Source organism: Galendromus occidentalis, unplaced genomic scaffold (genome assembly GCF_000255335.2).
Source record: "Galendromus occidentalis unplaced genomic scaffold, Mocc_1.1 scf7180000075420, whole genome shotgun sequence".
NCBI classification, from domain to species: Eukaryota; Metazoa; Arthropoda; class Arachnida; order Mesostigmata; family Phytoseiidae; genus Galendromus; species Galendromus occidentalis.
Genome location: NW_003803410.1, coordinates 301,364 through 327,319, shown reverse-complemented (window position 1 = coordinate 327,319; position 25,956 = coordinate 301,364). Strand labels below are relative to the sequence as shown.

Genomic DNA, 25,956 nt, shown 5'->3' with positions numbered 1-25,956 from the left:
GGCCTGCCTGCCGGTTGGATGGCTTTTCGACGGGCTGACTGACTGCCTATGGCGACAACATCCTCTCTTTCCCTCCGTAGCCGCTGTCGTCGGAACTGCCGCAACAGTATCGGCAACTACAGACGCTGCGCTTGGAAATGAACAAATATACAAACGATACGATATGGATATCGCTGATCTTCTTTGAGGTTTCCTGGATGAAAACGCATGAGGTCTCTTGTAGCGACGGTCTCGCGTCATGGAGGCTCCTGGATGAGCCTCCGAGGCAGTCGCACGGTTCCCGTCATCGGTACCCGGCATGTCATGGGCGATTGCGGGATATGAATGGATGGGTTCAGAGATTAGGTTTCGACGCATCGATCCCCCGGTCAGCAGGGCGCTCTCGACGGAGAACTCCCGACTCCCGAATTGTCTCCCATGACAACTGTCCTGTACAGGAGCGAGTTTCTCTCTCCAGATGGTGTCACAAGATGTTCATGTGAAGACCTTATCTTGAGATGAGTGCGCACAGTCCCTCTACAAGTCGGTGTACTGCGACGATGTAGAAATTGCGCAAAAATATCAGAGCTGTCGGATATTGGGCCGAATCTCGCCGAACCCGAAGGGAGACCGCCTGGGAGACGACATGTGATCATCAAGATGCACTCACATCGGTGGGTGAACCGCCGACGGGCGCACAGACACGATGTCCCTCTGTCGCGATAGAGCCCGGTTCATAGCCCGTGTGTCTGATAGGTTCAAAGGCCACCATCGGAAGCCGCGTGATGCTCGCGAGCTCTGCTGAAAGACAGACCGCTCGCCTGCCTGCAGTGTTCCTGGGTTCGGTCTCCTGTCCCTGTTCTACAAAAATCCATCTGTAGTCAACGACTGAGGGACGGAACAAAGCCAAGAAAAACCAGTCTTAGCGAATGTAACACAACTGTCGACTGCCGAGAATACATCGTCCTCCCACCGAGGTGCGATCTAGTCCTGAGAATCCGTGAAAAACGTGGAGAGTAATCGAGGAAGCCCCCGTTGGATGCTCCGGAAGTCAGAAGGAGCGAAGGAGGATCCTCGCACTGGAAACGTTTTGAATGTTCCAAATCGGCTTCTGCTGAGCGCTCATCTGTTTTTGGAGCGTAATTATCGTGAAATTCGAGTTTGAGCGAGCGGGGACGCGAGATGGAAAGTTCCCCGCACCTGAACTTGGACTGAAGGAGCGAAGAGAGGAATCTGGAAGTTCTTGCGCGAAAAAAATCTTCGCAAGAATCCGCTTCGTCCGACCGAGGATCTCGTTCTCCGAGCGTCATCGGTCCTGTGACGACTTTGTCTGTGGCGAAACTTAGGGCGGAAGATACTTCAGCATCGTTTTGGGCGGAACATCGACATAGTCAGCTTATATCCAAGACTCCTAGAAGACCGAGCGAAGCAGCAGCTCGCTGGAGCCGGTTCCTTTCGCCGCTGGCGAGCATAGGCAAGCTTGGCAGTTCGCTACATGTTTTGGCGCATGCGCCGTAGCCGCACGTTATGCTATAAGAACGCGGAGCTAGAACGCTGACGGCGACCAAACCGCCGTCCGCCCGACCGGCAAGCGAGCCAGTCAAGGGCTGCCAATCCCGCTGGTGGACCCTTTCACATCGGTGAGGTGAACGCTCGGTGGTCAGTCAACTTCTTTTTGTCTTGCTGCTGCTGTTGCAAACTTTCGCTTTTCCACAGCCTTCGCGACTTGCTGCAGGAGTCGCATTGGCTTTCGCGTTAGTTTTCGCGTTAGCTTTTGCGTCAGCTCTAGCGTTAGCTTTCGCGGACGCGGTGGCGGCGGTACTGCGGCAGCATTCGGTGGTTTATGCGGTGACCCGCCGCTCGTCCGGCTGCAGCGTTCTTTCTTTCTTCGCTCGACGGATCATTGCCGCGACGGCTTTGGTGTCCACCTCGAATGCTCCAAGAACCGAATTGAAACGGCCAGTATTCCTGACATTGTCGCGGCTTACTTGTGCGCAGCGGATGACGAAGCAAGCCGAAGAGCGAGCTCTGAGGTAGCCCGATCGCAGGACGCTCTGCGTGGAAAATAAATTGAGACCCAGAGGGAAATGAGGGAAACTCACCCATGGCTGTTCGGCGGGCCCATCGCTTCTTCGCGTGGTCAGTTATTGTAGACGCTGCTCGACTGGACGAGAGAGAGGAAGATCGACCCTTCACCTCCAACAAGAACTGACACGAAACACCTGCCAGGTGTCAGTTCTCGATGGAAGCTTTACCCGAAACCGAACCATTTCTGAAACCAGAAGAAGGAGGTCATTCGGAACACCACCTCTCCTTGCACCGTCGTAGCCTTCATGGTATCCAATTATTCGTCTGCAGTCGACAAGTTTCACTGAAGCAGACGCTCTTCCATCTCATGGTCGGGAGCCGGGACCTAGGAACAAATACCCAAGTCCGACGAAGAGTCATACACTCCCTCCATGGTGCAGCAGAACCCGCCAAGCCTAATCATATCGCGAAATATCCTCCGAGAGATTCGGGTTTTTCTTGACCCTTCCGAGTTTCGCATTCGGGCCCTGTACAATTTTTCGTCGTAAGGAACACGAGCGGAATGGGCACGTGGCCGTTCTTTCCGAGCGCAGGGGACGGCTGCAGGGCGGCAGTGAAGGAGAGCGATTCATCAGATGTACGTCCCTTGACGACTCGTCGCGCGGACTCGTCCATGTGGGCACGGCAAGCGGGGGACCACGGGCCTGCTCGAGATTCGTCTCTCAGGCTGACTTTTCCGCCCCATCTTCCCTTACTATGCCCATTAGCCACACGGTCTTTGACCTGGAGATGATCTGAAAGTCCAGAACTAGCGATTATCAAGGGGGGAGAGAGCGGGGAGCTAGAATATTCAAGCATGATCGGACGCCACACCACCCGAGCTAGTCGATCAGTCCGTCAATCGACCAACCATTTTTCTCAGTCAGTCAGTCTTTGAGACTCAGTGATGTAACTCGTGTCGTCAGCGGCAACTCAGCGCTAGTGATTATCAGAGTCATACCAGGCCTCTTTGATTCGACGATTTCACTCCCGGAGGATCATGGACCCTCTCACAAACTGCACTCGTTTTACAGCCGAATTCTATAACTGACGGCTCATGCCGGACTAAGTCCGAAATGAAGGCCGCTGAAGTTTCTATGCATCCCATCCTCTCAGCAGGCAGATCTTATGCCTTGTGGAGCATCGACCGCAAACTCCTACGAGAGGGAGGGCGGGAGAAGAAGTGGAACGTTGGATACACTGTGGAGTCGAGCAGCTAGGTATTGAAACACAGAATCGATCACGTGATGGACTGCTGCTAGATTTACTATTGTCGACAGCGATGTTTACTCTTGCTCGCAACAGAAATGCAGATTTTCGTGTCTGCTATCGATGATAACGACTCTGCGCTGCAAGCATGCTTCCCCGGGACCCGGGATCACCAGACAGCTCAGTGCCTCGTTCGTTCCGTCGTCAGTTCACAGGCTGTATTTGTTTGGGCGGGCGATGCTTCGACCAATGGTATATAGTGCTCAGAAGACTTTAATGGCACGCTGTCCGCCGGACGGCGGGTTCCCCCAGCACCCGAGTCTTTCGCGAGCTGCTCCCAAGAATCTAGTCCAGAGCTCAATCGGGCTCTTGCTGCTGCTCGATGGACGTTTTTGTATCTCCAAAGGCTCAATTTCATCCTTAGGTACACTTAGCGTTTCTTGGCCCTGAATTCATTCCGTTGCGGTCAAGAGATGAATTCGGGCTTCAGGGATCGGAGCGCAGACTGATGGATACTATTCTCGCGAAAATAGTCAGTCCCGGATATATTCCTCAACGATTCTTTCGGTGGCATGTGAGCTCATCACCTCGATCCTGGAGATCGAGGGGGTTTCGATGAGAGCATTTCTTCGGAAGGCCCAACTCCTCTCAGGCCGCGATCCAAGTCCACAAGCATTGCGAGCTCGGGCTGCAGCCAGACTGACTCGTACGGTGATACACTGTCAGCATATTACGATTCGTCCAAGTTGCGATCGAGAAAGATCGGCCGAATGTCAGTTTCCTATTCGTTGCTCAAACTGTCTCACCAAACGGCTGCATAGAAACTTGGCTGGATCGCTCCGGTGCTTGGTTGGTCGGTCAGTGAACGCGGCGGTGCTCAGCACTGACTGATGAGCTCTGTCGCATTTTACGCACAATAGCCCCTGTCCGTCCGTCCGTGAGGCCGACTTTCGCTCGCTCAAATTTCAGTGATTCGATGGGTCACTCCGGCGTTTCATTCGTCCAACGGACAGTTCATTTGTTCTTCGCTGTTGTTCCAACGATGGGGTGAAGCTGGTCGTTGTAGTCGCCGCCGCCGCCACCACCACCAACGCTTGCCGGACGCTGATAGTGACGGAGGCTGGCCGACCGACCGACGTCCGGATACTGGCGAAGTGTGCGCGATGGCATGGCGAAGCTTAGGGTCGACGGCGAAGTATTTAATCCAACGTAATTCGGCGCCCTTTTGTTACTCGCTCTTTGAAGCACCCGGTCGTCCGGTCGACGGGCTGGCCGTCTGCCCGTTGGTCGAAGCGTTCCGCTCAACGCAGAACCATCTAGGCAACATGAGACTGGCCGAGCAGGCAGGAAGGCCAGAAAAGATTTGTATCATTGGACTTTGCGACACGGCGGCCGGCGTTGCAGCAGCGGCTTAATGGCGCTCTTCATTGTATTGTTGCTCAGTCGAATCCACCCGAGTAGGGTAGGAGACGACGGCGACGTCCGCGACGACAACGGCGGCTTTGGCGAAACTTGCTTTTGTGTGCCGCTCGGCATGTCCAAGTGTGTTCTTCGCATACAGTCGAATATTTCTCTATTGCAATACTTCAAATCTTAGAATATTCCCGCGTCCGTCGTCCGATAATACGGAACAGGTTTCGAGATCTCCGAGAGAATGTGGAGTTCGCGAGCGATACTTCCCCGCGAACATTGAGCTCATTTGCCAGCATTTCCTCCTACAAGGTCTTCCTGGGCCTCCCCGTAGAAAGCCACGAATTCTGCTCTCGTCCAAGAATGATTCTCCGATCAGTCATCGATGCTCGGTGTTCCGTTCGAGGCGGTTTTCGCTACACAACTTGTTCAACATTGGTTGCTATTAACCTTGGGACCAACACGTCCGTAATTCCCCTCACAACGTTTCTGATAACTCGCGTCCGTCCGTCTTGCTTGAAAGCTTCGAGCGAAATCTCGCTCTCCTACGCTCCGTCAGAATCCAGTGTATGGAGCTCTCTTTTCGTCCACGCGGACACAAAACAGAGTCGACTGGCATGAATTTATTATCATCAACATCTAGTAATTGTAATTATTGTTTCAGAGTGGCCTCACGAGGTGCGCAGTACGCTCGAAAGCTCGAACGAATTCGAAACAAGCCTGCGAACGTCCGCCGTTCGAGAACTCGACGCACGGAAAACTCTCGAAGAATCACCATAGAACTCCCGGTGATACTCGATACGAGCGTGGTGAGTAACAAGAAGTTTTTCGTTCAAAACTTTTGCCGACGTCAGAAATATTGTGAACAGTCAAGCAGAGGGGGGAAGTCATCGTTCGGGTTCGATCCCTCATCGTACAAAAAGCTTCAATCCGATTAATACTGAGGATACGGCGCTGAGGCAGAGCTGCCCCGACTGGTTGCAATTTTTCTTCCGCGGCGATGTTCCAGCTCAAAGGGGTAAAAAAATGAGACGTGGCGCTCTTCGAGAGATCCTTTGGGTAGTCTTTCTGTTGCGACGGGACGTTTGCCTCCTCCACGATTCCCGGTCTCTAGCTTACCTGGAACTTCGAAGGGGAGTCGACTCTCAAAGTGTGCGTGCTCTCGCGGGAGGAACCGTAGCTCGAAGCGTTCCCCCTCGGCACGACTCGATGATCTTCTCGGCGCAAATTCCCTATCCTTGTTGCGCTCCGTGGTCGAGGGACTTCTTATTTACCTCCACCGGTTCGCTCCTCGGGTTTCGGAGATCGCTGCATCATGCGGCTTCTCTCGCTTTTGATCCCGTCTCGACAAGAGAATCGGAGAATGAAAATTCCCTGCTCTCTCATCACTGAATGTCTCTGAGAGAGTAGCAAGATCTCGGGCTTGTTCGGGGAGGGCTCTGGCGTTGAACGATAGAATTTTCATTCTCTTCTTTTTTCCGGCGAGGAAAATGATCTTCCGATGATGAGACAAATGTCAAGCGATGGCAGAAAAAAATTCTGGCGTCTAGCCGGCAGCCGCATCCACCGGGCGAGCGAGCGAGCAAGCGCACGATCGTTGTTGGCTCTGAGCCATACTGAGCAAGAGTTTCTCATCACTCGTTCGAGCAATGTTTCTCCGAGCTTTGCGAGTTTTTCTTTCTGTACGATTGTCGAGCGGCTCGCGTGCACGGCCCAACGCTCACACGTACAGACTGAAGGCTCCGCGGTCACCTCGAAGAGATGTCGGCGACGCCGCTTTTTGCTGCTCGATTCGATTTCTGCCATGGTCTGCCGTCAAGGTTGACCCAAGCAAGCGCCCACCAGGCGAAAGGCTTCGGAGGCCCCGCTGTCGAGTCGGTGAAAGCTCTCGACGAAACTGATCGTTTGAGCAATCCGGGCAAATGTATTACGACCCTGTCGGAAACAGTTGATCTCTATGGAGGAATACTCAGGTCAGCGTTGAGGAGTCCGACCATTTTTCAGCACTCCGCCCGGCATGACAGAGCTCATTGCCGGAGCTGTTCACAGAGAAACCGACCGTCTCCTATCGGGATTTGATTTCCGGTAGAAAGGAATCTATCGGTGGACGGAACAGAATACCTGCTGGATGAGGAACGCACGATCACGAAATTTCTGGAATTTCTCTGAGAAAAATGAGTGCCCTACAAAAGTCGTCGATCACTCATCATAGGGAAACGCGAGAGAAACTCAGTCACTCAGAATAGGTGGAGGTAGCGGCAACACTGTTGAATGTGTCTCTTCGCTTGAGTCGAGTTCTTCGTTTTTGAAGCTTAACGATGATCCGACCCTTCTGGCAGGCAGATACACAGACGGACAAACCGAAAGCGAGGCCGTAAGGCACTGCGTTGGTCTGTTGGCCGTCGTCATCCATTTTGCTTCCACTCTTTTCGAGCGCCTGCCTGTCTGTCTGCGACCGTCTGCGCACACTACGGACCGAGTGAGCGAGCCTTGCGAAATTCGCCCCTAAGTAAGAAGCACAAAGAACTCGCTCGGGTCGGCGTGGACGAACCATGTCAGAACTCGATTCAGGCATCCGTTAATTAGTCAGCAGAGAGTATACCCGAGCGGGCATTTTTTGGGGCGGAAAATGGGGTCCGAGAGCAGACTCCTGTTAGACTTTCTGTTATAAATAGTCTCACGCTGTAACGACAAGAAAGGCACCTAGGTATGACTTTCGTCATTCGGTTTCGCTGGCTGGCGGGCTGTCTCGCAACGAGTCGGGTCCGCAATCTATCGGGACTAATTGTGACCGAGATATGATGAATTTCATCGGATATCTCTCGAGCGATACTAGCGACACGAGTTGTCGAAAATTCGTGGTTTGATCGGTCAGACATTCAATGGGCATGCGCGTCATGTCTCCGGTCGTGGATCGGTGTATTTGCATGTCATCGTGTCGGCATTGACGTCTGCAGAGTGTTTTCTCCGCCGAGTATTTGAGAGAAGATACATTTCATCACGCACTTTGGAGAACCGGTCAATTTCACCGAGTGAGCCAAAAGCGGACAATCAAGGCGGACCAGGACGTGTCCCCTCACCTAACGTTTCTTCGATTTCGTCGAACTGGGATAAAAAACTGCTCATTGCGCATACGACGGGACCCGGTTCGTTCATGCCCGGCTTCCCCAATAAACCAGTTTAGAAGCCTGTCCTGTGCGAGGACAAGATACCTACCGAGAGAGACTCGACATGCACGGACAGACGAACGAATAAGCGGGAGTCTGCCTAGTCTAGACGCTTAAAAACTAGCCAGGGAACCCATACAACGGTCCGACCGGACCCTTTCCTCCGCCAAGTCAATACATGATTCTTCGCGACGTGGGAGCGAGCTAGCGAGTTAGTGAGTAACAGAGCCGCTCGGGAGGGTGAAGGAGGGAGATGATTTTTAATTGACGAAAGGCTCCGAAAGTGTTCGAGCTGTATCCGGACACGCGTCTGATTGTCGTCGTCGTCGTCGCTCACACTCACGCTCTGTCAGCGAAGGGTCGTCTGGTTTGGGTTTGTCTGCCATTCCACACCCTTCTTTTACTGACGAGCGAAACTTCTCCCCCCCCCATTCTTCAATAGCCAGCCAGCCAGTCCGTCAGCTAGTCAGTCAGTCGGCCGATCCTCCAGCAGAACAACGACAATGCGGAGTAGCAGGCCCCAAGCCTAGAGAGCCAAATATCCGTTGTTCCGACCGGCTAGCTCGCCTGACGAATTCTTGTTGACATTCGTGGCCGCTGTCGTCGTGAAGGTCTTCCTCGGCTTTTGGGTCACTGTGAAGAGTGTTCGCGAGTACTGCCGGATGTCTTCCCTTTGTGAGTTCGATCCGCCGCTGCTGCAGCCGCCGTCGCGTCGACTCACTCACTCAATCACTCAGTGCGCGTCCCTGACGGAGGGACGGACGGTGTTTCGTCGAGCGCGAAAGTCATCGATAGCGCTATGGAGAGCCTTCCTGTAGAGTTGGCGACCGCAAAATCTATCCCAGCATCTTTCCAGCGGGAAATAATGTTTTGACGGAAACATAGAAAAAGCACTCCGTCTCTGTGAACGTGCGGACTCCCTCGTGGGTCGAGAATCGTCTTCCAATAAGCGCGATTGCATCATACTGGAACGCATTAGCTCCTCGCAGCATGTTCGGAGCTATGCTCTGTGAGGAATCAAATATCGTCGTCGCATCAAACGATCCCTTCGACGACGAACCATGACGTAGTAGAAATCCTCCCTCCAAATCATCGATGGTCACTCGATCCTGTTCCTTCCGAGTATCTTTGGGACCGGGAGAAGAGTCGCGGTCATGAGCCACCGAAAGGAATGCTTCCCCATCCTTGGGAACAAGATGAGCAGGGGAGCTCCCGGCCCTCGGTACTCGGCGATTGCGGACTCGGGTCTCGGCAACTGAGGGTCGTCCCGAGCGTGGCCGGGCACGCAATCGCCCGTCGATGGGCGCGCATGTCTGCGATCCTAGGATCGAGCTCACTCAGTCACGGTTTCATCGCATCTGACGATTGAACCTACCGGACATTGTTGAGCAGTCAGTCAGTCGGCGAGTCACTCAGTCGGTTGGATAATTACCGTCTGTCTCTCAATCGGGTGATCCATCCCTGGAATGAGCGGTCTATCTCTGCTGAAAGCATCCTTGCAAGGCTACGATGGCTACACGCCGCCATCCCCAATTGTTTGATTTAGGCCGAGCAGCCCGTACGGCATCGGGTAAAAAACCACAATGACCTAGGTATCTGTCGTTTGAGTCATCGAAGAAAATATCCGGAAGATTGTGCTCGCTGATTCCGTCGTTGCGCGGGGAGCTTAAGCGGTGATACTAGCCACGGGCTCCGGAAGCCATCGGATGTCTGGCTCTCCTTATCCCGCATCCGTGTGCATAGTTGAACTCCATGAACGGAAAGCTCATTGGAAGGCTCATCTATGGCTTTCGATCGATTAATGCTTTGGGTTCGTGGGACTGATCGTCGAGCGACGAGCTGCTGGGAGAACATTGTTCCCCGAGGTGTTCCCCGGAGCTCGTCATAGATCTCCTCCGATAACAATCATGGGATATTCGATGAGCCGAGTTGCTCCGATTCATTCGACATGCCTGACGATAATTTGACGATCTTTAACAAAGTTATCAGAATTCTCCTCCTGACGAAACCCGAGCCTGGAACCCTATGCCAGCCAGCATCCTCACCCTGAAAGGACTTCCGTTTTACGGTTCACTTGCGGATTCACTTTCTGAGGTTTCGATCGATACCGAAATTCGGCCTGGTTGAGCTCCGCGTGTAGACTAAAAATTAAATGATCGTGTCTAGAAGAGGAGCGTCTCCTCGCGGGTTACCGTTGTCACCTGCCAGCTGGAATGCTACATCGAAACGAGCCTGATGGCGCTGTATCACCACCGCAGTAATCATCAGTGACGTCGTCGTTGCTGTCGATGCCGCCGACGCTGCTCTCCTCAACGAGAGTGGGAGAATGGATGACAGAAGAAATACCCTAAGGAACGAATGATTTCAAGTGCCACGCCGACTTAATCAGGTATTCTGTCAGCTCGCCTGACAATGATCGCCTGACCAATGAAATCTGAACGACATGGCGCTCCGTTCGCGGTGATCGTGGCCAAGTTAGTAGTAGGAGCCCGCTAGCGCTGTCAGCCAGGCAGGCGGCGGGCCGAGCGGCCGGTTGCCAGGCAGGCGAATAGCCTCGCGAGAAGGTAGCGAGCAGCCAACCCCCGGTCATTGGCCTGGCCTACATTCTGAGCGAGTGAGAGCAACAGTCTGAATTTCCTCTTGTGAGCGCTATGCAAGCACGCAGCCCTGAAAGATAGGGCAGCAGGCCGGCTTGGCCGGAAGGCGCTCACGGAACCGGTCACGCATGAAATATACATATGCATGCTTGTATACTTATTCTACATGCATCGTTCAGTTGTCGGCGGGAGCCACCGTCGACGAGCAAAAAAAAACTTGCTTCAAGACCTCTCGAGTCGGTACGTTCAGGTCGCCCTTGAGGGCGCAGAAGACTTCTGCGTCTTCTATCCTGAGACTTCTTCGACACCGCGGAAAATCTCTTCGACTTCTTCCCTGTAGGGCGTGTCGGAATTTCGGGACTAGAGTACAGAACGGACCAATCGATTGGATCTGTGAGCAGCGGAAACCCAACAATTGTCTTCGATTCCCCGAAGGAGTCAGCGGATTATTAGTTGCGTTCTCCTCTTCATTTCTGAATGAATTCGTGGTCAGACTGCGAGGAAACTTGGAATGGTAGTATCTGCGTGAATCTAAGCGTGAATCTAAGCGTGAATCTAAGCATGAATCCTTGCGTGCTCAGTGACTGCCGAGCTCACAGATGGCGGTAAATAGTTGATCGCTTGACTCGCGAATGGCTGTAGCCGCCGCAGCGGCGGTTACACTCTCGAGTCACGGTCTCGACGTCGTCGGTGTCGATGATTATTGTGCGTTGCCTCCAACGGAACCAGAAGATGGCTGCTCTTGAGCACTTTTCCTTCTCTCCGACAGTTGTGTTATTTCCTCGACGACCTAGCTGACGGTAGGGCGGCGAAAATGGATCCGATCGTATGATGCTACTAAGGTCTGATAGAATGGATGGATAGATGAAATTTGCCCGATAGCCGTTCCGAGCGCAGGGAGCAGCAGCCAGCGACAACGAAGACCACTTTCCCCTACGTTTGCCGTCGCTGCTCCCGAGGCCGCCGCCGCGGCGGCCGTATTCCTGTGGCAGATAACCGCTGAGAAACTGCGGCGCTGTGAGCGATCCGCCAGAGGGCGCCAGTGTGCGGAGCACCACCGGCGCGGCGTCTCCCCTTCTCGCGGTCGCTCGTCGTCCAGGCTCTCTCACGCGCAGCCGCCGAGGCCGCCGCTGAGCCACCAATGTGGACAAGGCTCTCGCTGTTGGAAAGCCGCTGCGGCCGCAACTTCTGCCGCCGTCGCTAGTTCGCCGGTGCTCGCTCGCTTGTTGCCGGCCGGCCGGCTCGCTAGCTGCTAGCTCAGAACATCTCAAGCAGTGGAGGACTGCGAATCATACGGACAAGGCTGTAGACTATCGTTGTCGTCGCTGTGGTAGCGTTGTCGTTACACTGACGCTACTATCTGACGGCTTCTGGATAGCCTCCATGACTCCAGTCGATCGATTGACGAAGTGACCAAGCGAAACTCGGAGCCGGAATTAGTGCGAATCTCTGGGCCTGGATGCCTTTCTGTCTGTCTGCCTGCCAGTCAGCCAGCAGCCAACCAGGCAACCGGCCCCCGGCACCGTCGACGCCAGCGTAGTGACCGACTCCGGAGGGCTTTCAAGGTTTCGTGGAGCTGCAACAAATGAGTGGAAAGCCGTGTTCCAGCTGATGTTATCGACTGTTTTGTTGCGATTGCCATCATTGTTGCTGATGTTGTTCCGATTGTTGTTGCTGTCGTTTCCGTCGTTGTCGTCTATGACGGAATCTTCGATGAAATGCTGTGTTGCGAGCGTCCTCCACTGAGTGAATGTGCCATAGAGTTCCGGGGTGAGCAGGGGTAAAGCCAGCGAGCAAGAATTCATGACTCCCGATGCTCCTCGGGAGACTGCGACAGGAAGTCGAATACGGGAACCGGGCGGAACACGATTGACATCGCGCTCCTCGTCATATGCTGTGAAGTCTGCTCGGAGCCACAGTAGTCGGTGAATCGATCAGGAATAGGAACAAGAAACAATTGCTCCAGAAGACGCACTGGGAGCAGAGATCGAGAGGCTTGCAGACTTGTGCTCACATCCCTCGAGATCGGTGTGATCGGATCGATCGGCGAGGTCCATGGTGTCGTCTTTCAATCCTCCGATGATTCCGACTAAAGGATACCTATGAGTGAGAAGTTTTTGGTGATCGTCATCATCGGCAGATACAGCACTCCCCTTCTGGCTGGACGGAACCAGCTATCAAGGAGCTGTGCTTATTCGGCCTCAGCAAATTGTGCAACCGGTACTTTAACCGACCTGCCCTGGTCGGAGTGAGCCTCAAGCGAACATCGAATTAAAGAAAATGGATCGATGATTTCCAAGGTAAGCCAGGCTCGTTGAAAATCGGGAATCGGCTGAGAGTCGCGCTCACTCGGTCTGATGTTCGGATGAGCCCCGAGAGCGAGAGGAACGGGCTGGATGTAGGGAACGTTCCCTTCTCCCAAGCGAAGTTACCGACGAGGTGACTGCAACAGGATGTGATCGAATGCAAAGCCTCAAAATCAGGCTGCAGGTCGATTGGTTCATATCCTACGGCCACTAGACGCGTCTAGAGTTATGTTGGAGTCGTCGGACCGAGTCGCACGCGCAAGGTTGGGAGAGAGTTCCGTCTTTGGTGACTCTTGATAAACTTTGCTATTCCTCTCTTTGAAAGTAAGCATCCGGCAGCTCTATTTGGACGAAGAACGTCGTCGAAGATCTCTGATGAAGGTTTTTCCTTGGCCGGTCTGCTCGTACAATATGTGGACTCGAACTCTGCGGCTCCTCGTCGAGGACTAGAGCGCGGGCTTCCCTTGTGACCGCCGGAGTGTCCCTCGAAGAGTACTTCGAAAATTCTGCGGATGAAAAAAAATCCTCGGGATAGCTCGAGTTGAGACTGAATCGTGTGGGCTCCTCGATCGGAATCGGATGATCGAGCCTTGTGGATTCCCATATGCAACTGCTGTACGTCCTGCGTCAATTCTGTACATATGTAGTCGGATCGACCTTCATTGCGTGCTCCCATGAAAGGTTGGGTGATTCGTGGAGAATTGACTAGATGGTTCTCTGGTCGATGGTGGCTATTGCTCTACGGAATCATGTTTTTTTTTCACTACGGCGGACGCGAAAGCTCGGCATGGCTTCCTTCTTTCGTCATCTCGGGTCGCCACCGCTAGCCGCTGTGTTTAACCTTGAGCAACAAGAGCTGCTGCTTTGGGCGAGTGAGTGAGCAAGCGAGCGAGCCGGCCAGGCAGCAACCACTCGCGGCCGATGTCGTCGAGACTTACCACAGAGCAACGCCAGCCCGCTCGCAAGCTACCACCGTCACCGAAAGCAGCAGCACCACGACGAAGTGAGCGACTATTCACGGAGCGAGTCTAGAGGACATCGCCAGGATTCGCCGGAGCGAAACTCGAGCGGACGAGGGGTTTCCGGAGGGAACAGGATTCGCTCCCTCGCGAGAGATTCTTCTCTCTCTAGGAACTTCGCCTCCGCTCCGGTGCGAATCCTCGGAGTCCTGGACCCAATCTGAGCCCGCTGCGGGTTCTGGTTCCCTGAGGTTGTCCTGTTTCCTCGGACGGGTCTATTAGGGAGCTTGACGGAATCCGTAGGATCGGAGGGTGAAGGGGAAGTTCTCACGAACGACGCTGAAAGAAAAATATTCCTTCCGAATGGAAGACGTGCATCGTGATAGCACATACGATTCTCGACCTCTGCTCGGAGCGTATTCGGCGATCTACTCAGTACGTCATCCACCGCGGTGGGGGCGGTCGGAGACCTTTCCAAACCCAGCGCGAATTATTATTCGACCTCAGATGATTCTCTGCGCGAAGTACAATTCTCCTACCGAAAGCATTGAGACGATTCGTCATATGGTGTGAAGGCGCTCCTCGAGTAGCTCCGATTGGAAGCGGCGAAACGACTCAACTGCCTAATGAGCGGATTTCGAACAGCGCTCGATCTAGGATGATCCAAAGATAACGATACCATAGGAAGATGGACAGGGGGAGCTATCGTTGGCGGAAGCTTTCTAGATCCTCGGTCGCCAAACTCGAACATCCGAAAGCATTTATTTACTGTCCGTGGTGTTCTCTGGCTTGTCAACGTTGAGTAGTCACACTGTTAGAATTTATAATTGTAGTTCCCGTCACGAAACCAGCGCAAGGGCCTCAAAGAGAAATCTCAATGTTACAGCCGGTGTATGAGTGGACGACCCGCAACGTGCTGGAGTGGATGGCCTCCGTGAACATGATCTCGTACAGTGGACCCTTCGAGTCCACCGCCATTCAAGGCAGCGACCTTCCGGCGCTGGACAAGCACAAACTGGCTGGCATGGGCATCAAAGAAGACTATCCACAGCAAACGATCTTAGTCTGCATCTCAGAACTGTGCAGAAATCGAGGCATTGTAAGTAACGCAGTATATGAGGGATGGAACTTCCTCGAAGTTTCTTTCGTCTTTCCCCGAATCGCGAACGCCCGTGGAGAGACGATTTTTCGAATCGCCCACGTGGGAAATTCATTCTGCCCCTAATCTTCATGGGTTTCTGGCATCCAGCTCCCTCTGACTAAACAGATCAGATCATGTTGGCGAGGGTCGAGTTATTAGCGGCACCCTGCACAGTCCTTTTCGCGGCTCTGATGGCACAGAGGTCCCGATGATCTCGTAATTGACAGTGATAGAGGAGACATCGAATCTGGTCTGAATTTCGTTACGCGCTCCTGCTAAGTTTTCCAGAATCCTGATTCATTTGCGATGTTTGTTTTCTCTGTCTCTGGATCCCCTACGCGTTTCGTTTCTATGATCGAGGGCGAATTACTTCATATTCGGGGTTTCCGGTGATGAAATGATCTCTCGCGATCGAGTGCGTGCTGTTCTGGCGAAATTTCGCTTAACCGTGGTGCCGGGGGATCGTTCGGGTGCGTGAGTTCAACTACTATGAATACCAATGTCTTTCTTCTTGGCAGAACCTGCCCTCGGAGGAGGATGCGTCTCTGGCCGATGTGACTGCGCTGCGGGACGACAAACACGTATCTTCAGCGGAGTTCCAAAGCACGAACTGCCGTGGCGATATCGAAAGCCATCATGGTAGCACAAGTTCGAGCACGATCAGCTCACGAGTGTCCTCACCAGGCATCGTCGCTGCCGCAGAGGATCAACATCAGTCAAGGCAGTCTACACATCAGCTGTATCTCGTTGCCTTCCGATCAGCCGCCGATAAATGCGAGCAGTGTCAGATGTCACTCTCTGGAAGACAAGGTGCGTGTTGACGCGTTCGTGCGACCTTGCTGACCGCCCGCCTGTTCCTCCGTTCGTCTCGGAGATTGCCCGTCCCATGTGGGCCACTGCTGCTTCCCGTCCGATCTTACTCCCCCTGGATCGCGGCATTCGTCCCGGTCAGCGAGCGTAGCCAACGGTCACGCCTGTGTTGTTCATGAATTCATTCCGCGTGCCGAGAAGGGGCACGAACGAGGAAAATACCTACTTCGTCCTCCTTGAGTTGTGCTTGCATCCTCGGGGGGAATTTTTCGGCGCTTTAGGCTCAATCCCCGGAACACCCGCTCGTCTCGGGGCGTATTCCGCCACAATGAGAGATTATCCTGAGCATCATCGGGGGAGGCACACGAGGGAATATGTTCCAAAGATGATTATCCCTCGAGGATCTTCGACTAATCTCAATTCTGTTCTTCCGCACAGTTCTCCTGTGTCGAGCTTGCGGAGCGGTCAGCCACCACGAGTGTTCGTCGACCGAGCTGCCCCCTTGTTCTCCTGGCAGGATCCCTCCAGAGTCTCTCCATCGCCGTCTCGTGGCTGTCTCAGAATCGCCAGAATCCATCGAGCTATCGGAGCAATTCAGTGCGGATGAACAAGCTGCCCCGAATTGCGTTCTAAATTGCATCGAGAACATCGAGCTGTTGGCACATCGGAATCCTTCGATTGATCTTTACGCCGTCTACGGATCGCATATCGCGCCGTCCGACGTCAACGATCTCGTCCGAAAATTATCACAGGGTGAGTAATTCTCGACGGACAGGCTAGCTGAACAGCTAGCCAGCTAGCTTTCCCTGGCGAATGTGGTCTGCCACCGCAACTGATTTCGACTGACTGACTGAGCGTGAGACCGCTCGCCCGTCCACCGGCCCGCCTGTCAATTGACTTGCTTACCAAGGTGGTCGACCAAATCTCACAGCCCGTCGGAGAGATGGAGCATCGTTCGGACCGCTATTCGAGTCCAATGACTCATCGGAAAATGGAATTTCTCCGCAGCACACAAGGACATAGTTTTGCGGGGAAGCTATCATCGTCGCGCCCGGAATAGACTCACCATCTGTGATCGGCGTCAAAGAGCTCCCTGAAAAATGAATGAACTCGTAAAAAAGTGGATCATTAATTCGACGAATACTGCTCCCGGCATCATCTCTTTTTTTTTCGAGCTAGCGTGCGATCGAGTGGTGATCTACACGGAAACGACGGAATGATGTCCCTTTTTTTGGTACCGCGTACACGACCTGGAGATGTTCTAATGTCCCCTTCTCTCCCTTTGTTTCCAGACCTCAGCAACACGGCGAAACAATCTGAGCTTTCTGGTTACCCTGCTGAAAGCTTCGCGGCCGCTCTGAAACACTACATTTCGAAACTCAGTTCTCCATTAATACCTTTCAACTTTTATGACCGTTTCCTCGAAGTTGCCGGTAAGATATATGCCAAAAAAGCCATGAGACATGAAGCGACGCGGAAAATCGCTTCCGTGAAAATCCTTCAGGTCATTACCGGCTAGCAGTCTCCCGGGAGCACTCGCTGATCACGACCTCTCATACAACAGAATAATTGCAGGGGAGAAAAACGACGAAAACTGCGCCATCCGTCTCCGACAACTGGTTCATCAATTACCCGCGACTCACGCGTCAACATTGCGAGCTTTGTTGTCGCACCTTTGTCGTGTGTGTAAACTACAATTCGACCGAGGACAGACCCAACCCCCATTCGATCTTGTGAACGCCTTCTGTTACCTCATTCTGAGACCGAAGTTCGAGGACATCGTCTCGATCATAGGCAACACACCATTGCACGTCCGCATCTGTAGTCTACTCCTCTCTCGTGGCGAGTGGGGCGAAGCTTTACCCAATTTCGTTGTTCCATCCTTGCCTCCGGTCGTTCCTCCGCGAAAAATGTCGGCACAACCGCAAACGCTCCCGGCGTCAGCCTCGACTCAGAGCAGCGCAGTAGCGAGCAGGGCAATGGCAACGGCAACGACGACGACTTCCACCACCACCACCAGCCCCAATGAGAGCGGCTTATCCGGCGCCGAATGGTATTGGGGCGAGATCAGCCGGGAAGAGTGCAATGAAAAGCTGAAAGACACCCCCGACGGAACGTTCATGGTCCGAGACGCAACGTCGAAAACAAGCGGCGACTTCACCTTGACGCTTCGCCAAGGTGGCTGCAACAAACTCATCAAGATCATCCATCGAGATGGCTACTACGGTTTCACGGATCCTCTCACGTTCAAGTCTGTCGTTGATCTCGTTCAACATTTCCGAACTAACTCGCTGGCGCAATACAATCCCTTGCTGAACGTTCGGCTGCTCTATCCTGTGTCCCGCTTCCACGACGATGAGTCACGGCGAATCGATTCCGGTACCTTCCGGCAGATGCTGATGAAGAGCAACCGGGAATTCTTGTCGTTTTCCCGAGAGCTCGATCGTCTTCACGACAGATACAGTCAGCTGAGGCAGGAAGTAGATCTCAAGAATCACGCTCAGAAGTCTTTTGAGCAAGCAACCGACATGTACGAATTGCAGACGAGGGCTGCCAGGGAAGCTCTTCTGAAGTATCCGCAGTACCGACTAGCCCTCGAAGACAATCTCAAAACACTGAAACAGCGCAGAGACATGCTGGAACACGAGCACGCTTGCGTGAAAACCCAGATCGAGAAACATCTCGGCCTCCAGCGAGAACTTGAAACTACAATGAACACTCTCAAAGTGGAAATCGCCCAACGAAGTAAGCAACGAAACTTCTGTCAGATGAGCCTCATACGGCACGGTATTAGCAAAGATGAGATCAACAAATTGCTCCAAGAATCCTCGCAATTGGATGAACAGAAGGACAAGGATCCCTCTTGCCTCTGGACAACCACAGCTTCGACCGGTGAGCGCTCATTCTTCTGCCTTATCTCACCTGAGCGACTATTATTAGCAGAGTTACTGAATTTCGGACATCCCTTATTTGTCGTGAATGCGAACACCGGCAACCACCTCTACGAGTGAATCGCCTCCGACTATTTCTTTCCGCCATCGTAGTGCGTAGAAAGGCTAAAATGAGGATAATGCTATCTTATCGGTCCTTATTCGACCTTCGGGAAACTTGAATTTCCGGGTTCGAAACACTCTAATCATCATCAATACCCTCTCATTTTCATTATCATTGTTTCCCAGCGAGATAATCGTCGATTCGAATGGGGAGACAGAAAGACATGTGAAAATTGTTCCTGTCGCAGGTAACTACTACACGATGACGAACCCGACGGCTCGCGACGACTCCAGTCTGCCCCACAACAATGAGGGCACCTGGCTCGTGAGTGAATGCACCCGTCTCCAAGCCGAGCAAATGTTAGAGGGGAAGCAGCACGGAACGTTCCTGATCAGAAAATCCAAAACTGGACAATTCGCTCTATCGCTCTCGTAAGTTTCGAGCTTCTGCTCTCCTGCATGAAGGGCCCTCCCGAACTGAAACTTCGAGACAGCCGTCGTCGTGCCACCGACCCAGGCGTCGTACGCGAAAATCTGATCCTGTAGTCCTTTCCATTGAACGACGCGTCCGATCGCCCTTGCCTCACCCTATTTTTTCCTCTCGTTGCAGTGTTATGGGCAAAGTCGAACATTGCTTGATTTTCCAAACGAGCCACGGCTATGGCTTCGCGGAGAATCAGGCCTTATTTCCCACTCTGAAGAGCCTTGTGCTACACTATAACAGAGTTTCACTGGAGGAACACAATTCAGCTTTGCGCAATACCACCCTGGCCGTTCCTGTATACGCCGCTGGCCAGCCTTCAGCGCAACAACAAAAAACGGAACCCTAGGTGCATCTCATCGACCCTGTTTGTCCTCTGTTCCTTCGTTATCGCCAACTTCCAACGTTGACGAGGCACGCAGCAGACAATGCCCGTCAAGTTGATTCACGCGAATCCGAGAGGTCCGGATACTACTGGCCATCGATCGACCGCCGAGGGTCGGCCCAAGAAGGAATTTTGATCTCAAGCAGCCCTCATCGATTGCGTTAGGATTGATGAAAGGGGGGGGGGGAGGCATCCATCGAGGACCGCTCAAGCAGCGAGCAAGCGAAGACGACCAGTGCTACGGAATGAACCCCCGATCGTCACTCTTTCGAGATCGCACACGAAACGGCATGCATGCGAAGCATCCATGCATCCATCCATCCACCTGTCCAATCCATTCATCGACGATTATCCACGTCGTCGCAACTCACTCGACATGTGTGTCGTGTTGGAAATCGAAGAAAAACTCTAAATTTAGGTTATCCCAATTCTTTGAGTCTGGGGTCGGCGGGGATATCTCTGACTGACTGTCCGGAGCTTGGCCCCGCCCCGATCCGGGAGCAGACACAATTATTGATGGGCATCCATGAGCAACGGCGACGTCCTAGCCACAAGAGATGCGAACAGTGTTTGCACCTTCTCGCAGTGGGCTCCATTAGTCTCAGGATTCAGTCAAATATTCGACTCTGTGTGCTCTGCAAGTCCTCAGAGATCCCTTGCTTTGCCCTTAAACGCGAAAGCCTCCGGCATCGGAATTCGGGGGGATCTCATTTCAAGCAGACTTCTGGAGTTAATTCGACCCCGACTGTGAAGCTCCGAATCACGTATCCACAGAGTCCGAGAAGTCGACCGCAGGTCGCCAAGATTTTTGGATATCGAAATATTTCTTCTAGATCCATCAATCAATTGAAGGAGTTTTCCGACGTATGTAGGCGCCCCCATGGAATCGAACGCAGCATACCTAGCTACGATCGATTGGAGGAATTCGATGATTTCGAGGGAGCAGTAAGTGAACTTGATGAAATTCGCCCTTAAGTCCGATGGGCATGAAGTCTGCTCACGAGGATGGGAAATCCTCGGGATCGCGCACTCGTTCCGGTCGAGCGGGTTCTTTGTATAGAGGATCGAGTGGAAAATCTCGCCGACAAAGTCGGAAGAATTTTCCCCCGGTCTGACGATTGTAAACAAGACGGATAAAACGATAGTTATGTGAGGAGTCGAATACCGAAGAAAACAGTGTATATTGGAATTCCGTCTTTCTCGTTTAGTTGTAACGCGGATCAGAGCGTACGGAGCTTTCATGCAGCTACGCCCTCCGACGCACGTTTGAAAACCGACAATAGCTACCGCAATGGCTGTGATCCCCACCTCATCAAAGGGAAGAACGTGAATACAAGAACTGAGCAAACTATGACAGGTAGTATTTGCCGTTAGCTAAGCAAACATAAAACACTTGACACTTTAGTTGGCACAATGACCATCTATAGACCGCTCACTTGCAACGATCGGGTAGGTCTCATCAAGATTCGGCCGAAGCCAGAGGGAAACAAATCTCCACTCGAACGAGACAAGAGAACAAACCTTTATCACGTATGGATGTGCGTTTTTCGGTGAAGTACGATCGTCTGTCCGTCCGTCCGTCCATCCGTCCGTGTGTTCCTGGACGAATGCGATGGAGTGCCCTTTGACTTTCTCCCAAATTGGTTTCGATGACCCATTGGTTGATTGATTGATTGATTGACCGCTCATTGCGAACCCGTACGATCGGTCTTTCTGTCGGAAATCTAATCAATGATTCGATCGTAGGATCAGAATATGTGTATTGCCGCATCAACGATGAGAATACGATAATCTTTGACGGTGTGATGGAGATAAGATGAATCACTAATGCATAAACACGCGGATATAAATACATATATATATATACATATATACATACATATACATAAGTAGCCGAACACAAAGAAGAGTGAAAGGGTGTGAGGTGTGATTGAAGCGCGTTGTTGATCGCTTAGGAGGAAGACAACAAGGGAGAAGATTACCATGAGATGATAAAGAGCTTTGGAAGGAGTTGGATAAGAGCGTGATAAGCAATTACAGAATGCATTGAAATCTCCGAAATCGTGGCTTGATGTGACGGTAGCGACTTATTGTACTCATGCATAGACAGTCCCCAGGGTGAGTTCACAGTCTATGTCACCATTCGATGCCTACACTGCGATGACGATGAAAGCGTATCGGGAGTATTCTACGAACATTATCGGAATTGATGAGTGTCCTGAAACTCGGATGACTAGTTTACTGAGCGCAAAAATGAATACGGAGAGCAGGATAATGGTGGTGATGACAATAATTCTTGGATATTGAGATCGGGCGAGTTGATGCTGGAAGTATGGAGCTGCAATCCGAATGACATTCGTTGCCTCGTTCGAGGGGCCAGGTCCCATCTCGAGGAGCGGTTAGCGCCTCGTACACGATGATGTCGACCTCTACGTTTTCCTCTCATCGTGTTGTTGTCGGTCTCGGTATCGATGCTCGAGGCAATCAATCCTTGATGGTCCCTGCAGAAACCTCGAAGGAAGTCAGCGTTCCATCAATCCTTCTTGGAGCATCATGCCTCGATCCGATGGCGATCATGTGGCCGAGAACGAAACGGATCTTACGGGATGTCTTGAATGGAGAATCTTTGGATTTTCCGTCATTCGGTATTCCCGGGGCCTGGAAGCAGGAAAGTGTTCTTGGAACTCGTCTGAACGGTATCCTGAATATTGAAAGAGCACTCAAGAACCTGAAAAAGGATTTGGAGCGAAGCTCGCACTCCGGGCTCGGAGCGACGTAGAAGCAGGCGATCAATCAAGAGAAGGATTTTGACATGCGTGTGGATTAATTATTGTAGAATTGCAAAATTTAGAAATATTCCAATTGATGAAGACGACGTCGATGATGGAGATCATGATTGCATTTTCTGGCAACGATTTCGATACGAAGTGAGACGATCAACGGCATCGGGAGACGCGTCAAGAATTCCTAGATCCAAATTTTGCAAGTGCCCCGCGAGGAGCAATGGAGACGATCGAGAGACGATTCGGAGGACCATCATGAGCTTTTTCTCGATGACCGTTGGGAATTTTTAACACTGATATTCTCATCCTGGTGACAAAAGCACGGTTACGTATTTCTTTTACGATACACTTATTATCATAATTTAGAATTCCTATTTCGATTACACTCACGAACGCGGGAAAGATAATAACGATACTGGTGAATGAAGGCGATGATACTAGGATTATCTAGGTTTTTCAATTGTAACGCGCGCGAATGAGATGGAGTGCGGACGAGAGAGTATGATGTAGAGGGATGAAATTCGTCTGGTTGCTGATAAGTATCTCTTTCTCCCCAAACGAACCATCGTTTCTGAGATTCGAAACATCATCATCCTCACCTCGATCATCTGCCCTCACGACGCCTCTTCCTATCCCTGAGAGGGCTGCCTTGTCGCTAGCCGCCCGGATGGGCAGGTCGGTGCATAGGTAGTCCGATGGCCGACCAAGAAAACCCGACCCTTTCTCCCCCGTTCTCGAGAGCTCCTCTCTATAGCATTTCATAGGGAACTCCCTATGAAGGCGTCACTGGTTGTGTGAAATTCTGGTTCTGTACGATATGCTCTCATACCTTGCTTGCTCTGAGCAAGCTGCTCTGGGCTCGCTCGATTTTTCTCATTCGTTCCTTCCCCGATTCGGATGGAGCTCTGCGGCGACGACCGCGGATTTTCTAAGTGATTCGAATGTCGAGAGAACGCCCCCCTCTATGGGTTCTAGTTTCATCCGATCTTGGTTCGGTGTTTCACCCAGCAAAATTTCATTTCTGCTCGGTAAAATGCTTACCGATATATCTTCCGATGGTCGCAGGAGGTGGCAGCGCGAATAACATCAACAAAAGCAAGCAATGGCTCTAATAACATACAATGAATGAACTATGATAGTTAGTTATTTATTATTATTTTCTATTTTGTCTTCCCTTCTCATGTAATGTACTTTCGAATACAGTCGATTACCGAAGAATCAATTATTTCATGTTCACTGTCTCGTTGTATATATAATATTATATATTAGAAAAATAAATGATTGTCGAATGAGCTTGATGGGTGTTTTACTCTCGTATGTGAAGAATAGGTGCTATCCGATTCCTGAGTCCCCCACAGTCCCATGCTCCTGATGCCCCTGCAGATACTGCACTTCCGACTAAGTATGTATTTTTCTCCGCTAAAGCAGTGGAGGAGGAATCCGATGTATCGCGAAGGTTGCGAGCCTCTTCGAAAACAAGGAAGCAAGATCGGTTGAGTCGACCCAGCAGGGAGCTCTTGATCTACGTACGACCTTTGAGAAAGAATCGGGGCATCGGTATCAGAATTTATTAAGGATAGATTGATGCATAGAGTGATGTACAATCACTTCTCAACACGACAGCGAAAAACTTGTTCGAAGGCCTCCACATAGACCGGCTCCACGTCCCCGATCGACACCTTCGCGCCTAGCTCACGACTCAGTGACGTGACTCCTTTGCCTGCTAAGCCGCATGGAACTATATGTTCAAACCATGTGAGATCCGTATCACAATTCAGAGCCAGTCCGTGCGTCGTGACATATCTGCAGTCGAGGGGAGGAATTTTTAGATAGGCCATTCTCTCAGACTCCAACCATTGCGATGAAATGCATACCCCTGGCATAATCTTGATTGAGCCCAATCTTCAACAAACCTCGAGCAATGAATACCGATAGCCGCAATTTTAAAATCCCGACCTTTGAGCCAAACTCCCGTATCCGCAGTGCGCTCGGTTTCCACGCCGAACTTTCGGCATGTGTTGATGATCGACTGCTCGAGTTGGTAAACATATGAACGTACTGTTCTCGCGACTTGGAACGAATGGAGGTGAATGATTGGGTAGACGACGAGTTGGCCCGGGCCGTGGAACGTTATGAGACCGCCCCGATCAGAGCGTACAAAGCTCGCCCCTGAAACGATTCGGCGCTCCTGAGATATCCAGAGGAGTCTCGACCGCCCCCGGGGCAACATTCCCACGGTCCCCCAATGAGCAAGTTTCAGACTTGACGTCCACCAAATATCGCTAGAGATCTGAAGTTTTTTTGTTTAGCATTCGATTGTTTTACCCAATTTCTCGAGTTGCTGCTGCTGTTTGACATCGTAGTTGCTGGTACGGATGCCGATCGTATACACCGGCTCATGCTCAACGAATATGAGTGTATTATCTGGCTTGGATTTTGATTCTAGCTGACTCTTCAATTTGGAAGCGATTTGATCCTGAATTCTCAAAGCATCCGTGTAGGACTTCCTACCGAGCCGGAGGAGCTTAATGCACGGTGAATCCATCGGCCCCTCGGAGTTTCGCAAGAATCCTGTCCCGCTTGCAGTGGTCCCGCGAGCAGAAAAATCACTTGAGCATGCTCAATGTAACTCGGAGCTACGAGCGAATCTGTACATGAGGCGTAAAAGCATCATGTATCAGACGCATCGGAACGGCCGTCTCGCTTGCTCCCGAATGAGTTTACCCTGGCGCATGTCCACCGCGACCGACGGGGTCGGAGATCGGAACTCGTCGCTGCTGATACCGGGGTATCTCTCCTTCCGAACGTGGTAAACACAGCATATATATACCGGCCTCGGTCGGCACCTACCCCGCCGATGGAGGGCGCGGACGGAGAGCTTTGAACCTTTACGGGCTGAAGCTGTCATCTCCACCAACTGCATGTCGTATCTCTTCTGATAGGAGGGCATGCCCGACAATCATCTACAGTCCCTAGGGCATGACTCTTCAGGTCGGATATTTATCCATTGAGGACCGCGTTTTTTCTCTAGGAAAACTCCCCATCCCAGCCTCAGATAGACAATATGAATGACTTACGTGCTCATCCTCATCCTCATACCATTAAGTTGCCGCGCCATGGAACTTCGCATATGTCATTTGCTTGCGTATCATCTACATATATGAGCTCGTTTGTGTTTGTCTCACTCGACACACCGCGGAAATTGCATCGGCCATCCGGATCATGAACTCTACGAGCTTCAGCGAGCTTCTGGCGACCAGAAGATGTCCATCGATAAAGGTCTGAATCTAGTCATCATCATCTGTTCCCTACCCGAACGCGCGCATGTTCTCTGGATTCTAGTACTCCGGAAAGTACCTCGGAAGGTGCCTCCGAGAATTGTCCTGAGGCGATTCCGAATCGTATGGAACACATATGACCAACAGAGTAGCGGCGCTCACATCTCGAGGATGGCCGCTCGCGGTACACAGGGGCAATTTGTATGCATGGCTCAGGAGTCACTCACATGACTGCGCGGCTATCTCTAAACTGCGACGGGATTGGAGTGGTAGCTCGCCTGCGAACTGTTATCGACCCGAGAGTCTCCCGGCTGCTGACAGCGCTTCCTTCCGGAAGCTTTTGGGAGCGTTATGAGATGAGTTATGATCAGAGAGACCCGAGACGGATTCG

General features: G+C 52.1%; 2 protein-coding genes across 2 annotated transcripts; one reads left to right on the top strand and one right to left on the bottom strand.

Moving 5' to 3' along the window:
- The first annotated feature begins 13,555 nt into the window (after positions 1-13,555).
- Positions 13,556-19,468, top strand: Pi3K21B (phosphatidylinositol 3-kinase regulatory subunit alpha). Its single transcript, XM_029113323.1, has 9 exons — positions 13,556-13,593; positions 14,562-14,793; positions 15,354-15,645; positions 16,084-16,402; positions 16,945-17,078; positions 17,221-17,584; positions 17,666-18,527; positions 18,853-19,070; positions 19,249-19,468. Exons 2-9 carry the CDS (start codon positions 14,572-14,574, stop codon positions 19,466-19,468), a joined length of 2,631 nt encoding a protein of 876 aa, XP_028969156.1. The 5' UTR covers positions 13,556-13,593; positions 14,562-14,571.
- Positions 19,469-23,849: 4,381 nt separating this feature from the next.
- On the bottom strand, positions 23,850-25,103 carry Lipt2 (Lipoyl(octanoyl) transferase 2). Its single transcript, XM_003737210.2, has 3 exons — positions 24,613-25,103; positions 24,201-24,456; positions 23,850-24,090 (listed from the first exon to the last, which is right to left on the bottom strand). The coding sequence occupies exons 1-3, from the start codon at positions 24,830-24,832 to the stop codon at positions 23,892-23,894; spliced, it is 675 nt and encodes a 224-aa protein (XP_003737258.1). The 5' UTR covers positions 24,833-25,103; the 3' UTR covers positions 23,850-23,891.
- Between the last annotated feature and the right edge of the window lie 853 nt (positions 25,104-25,956).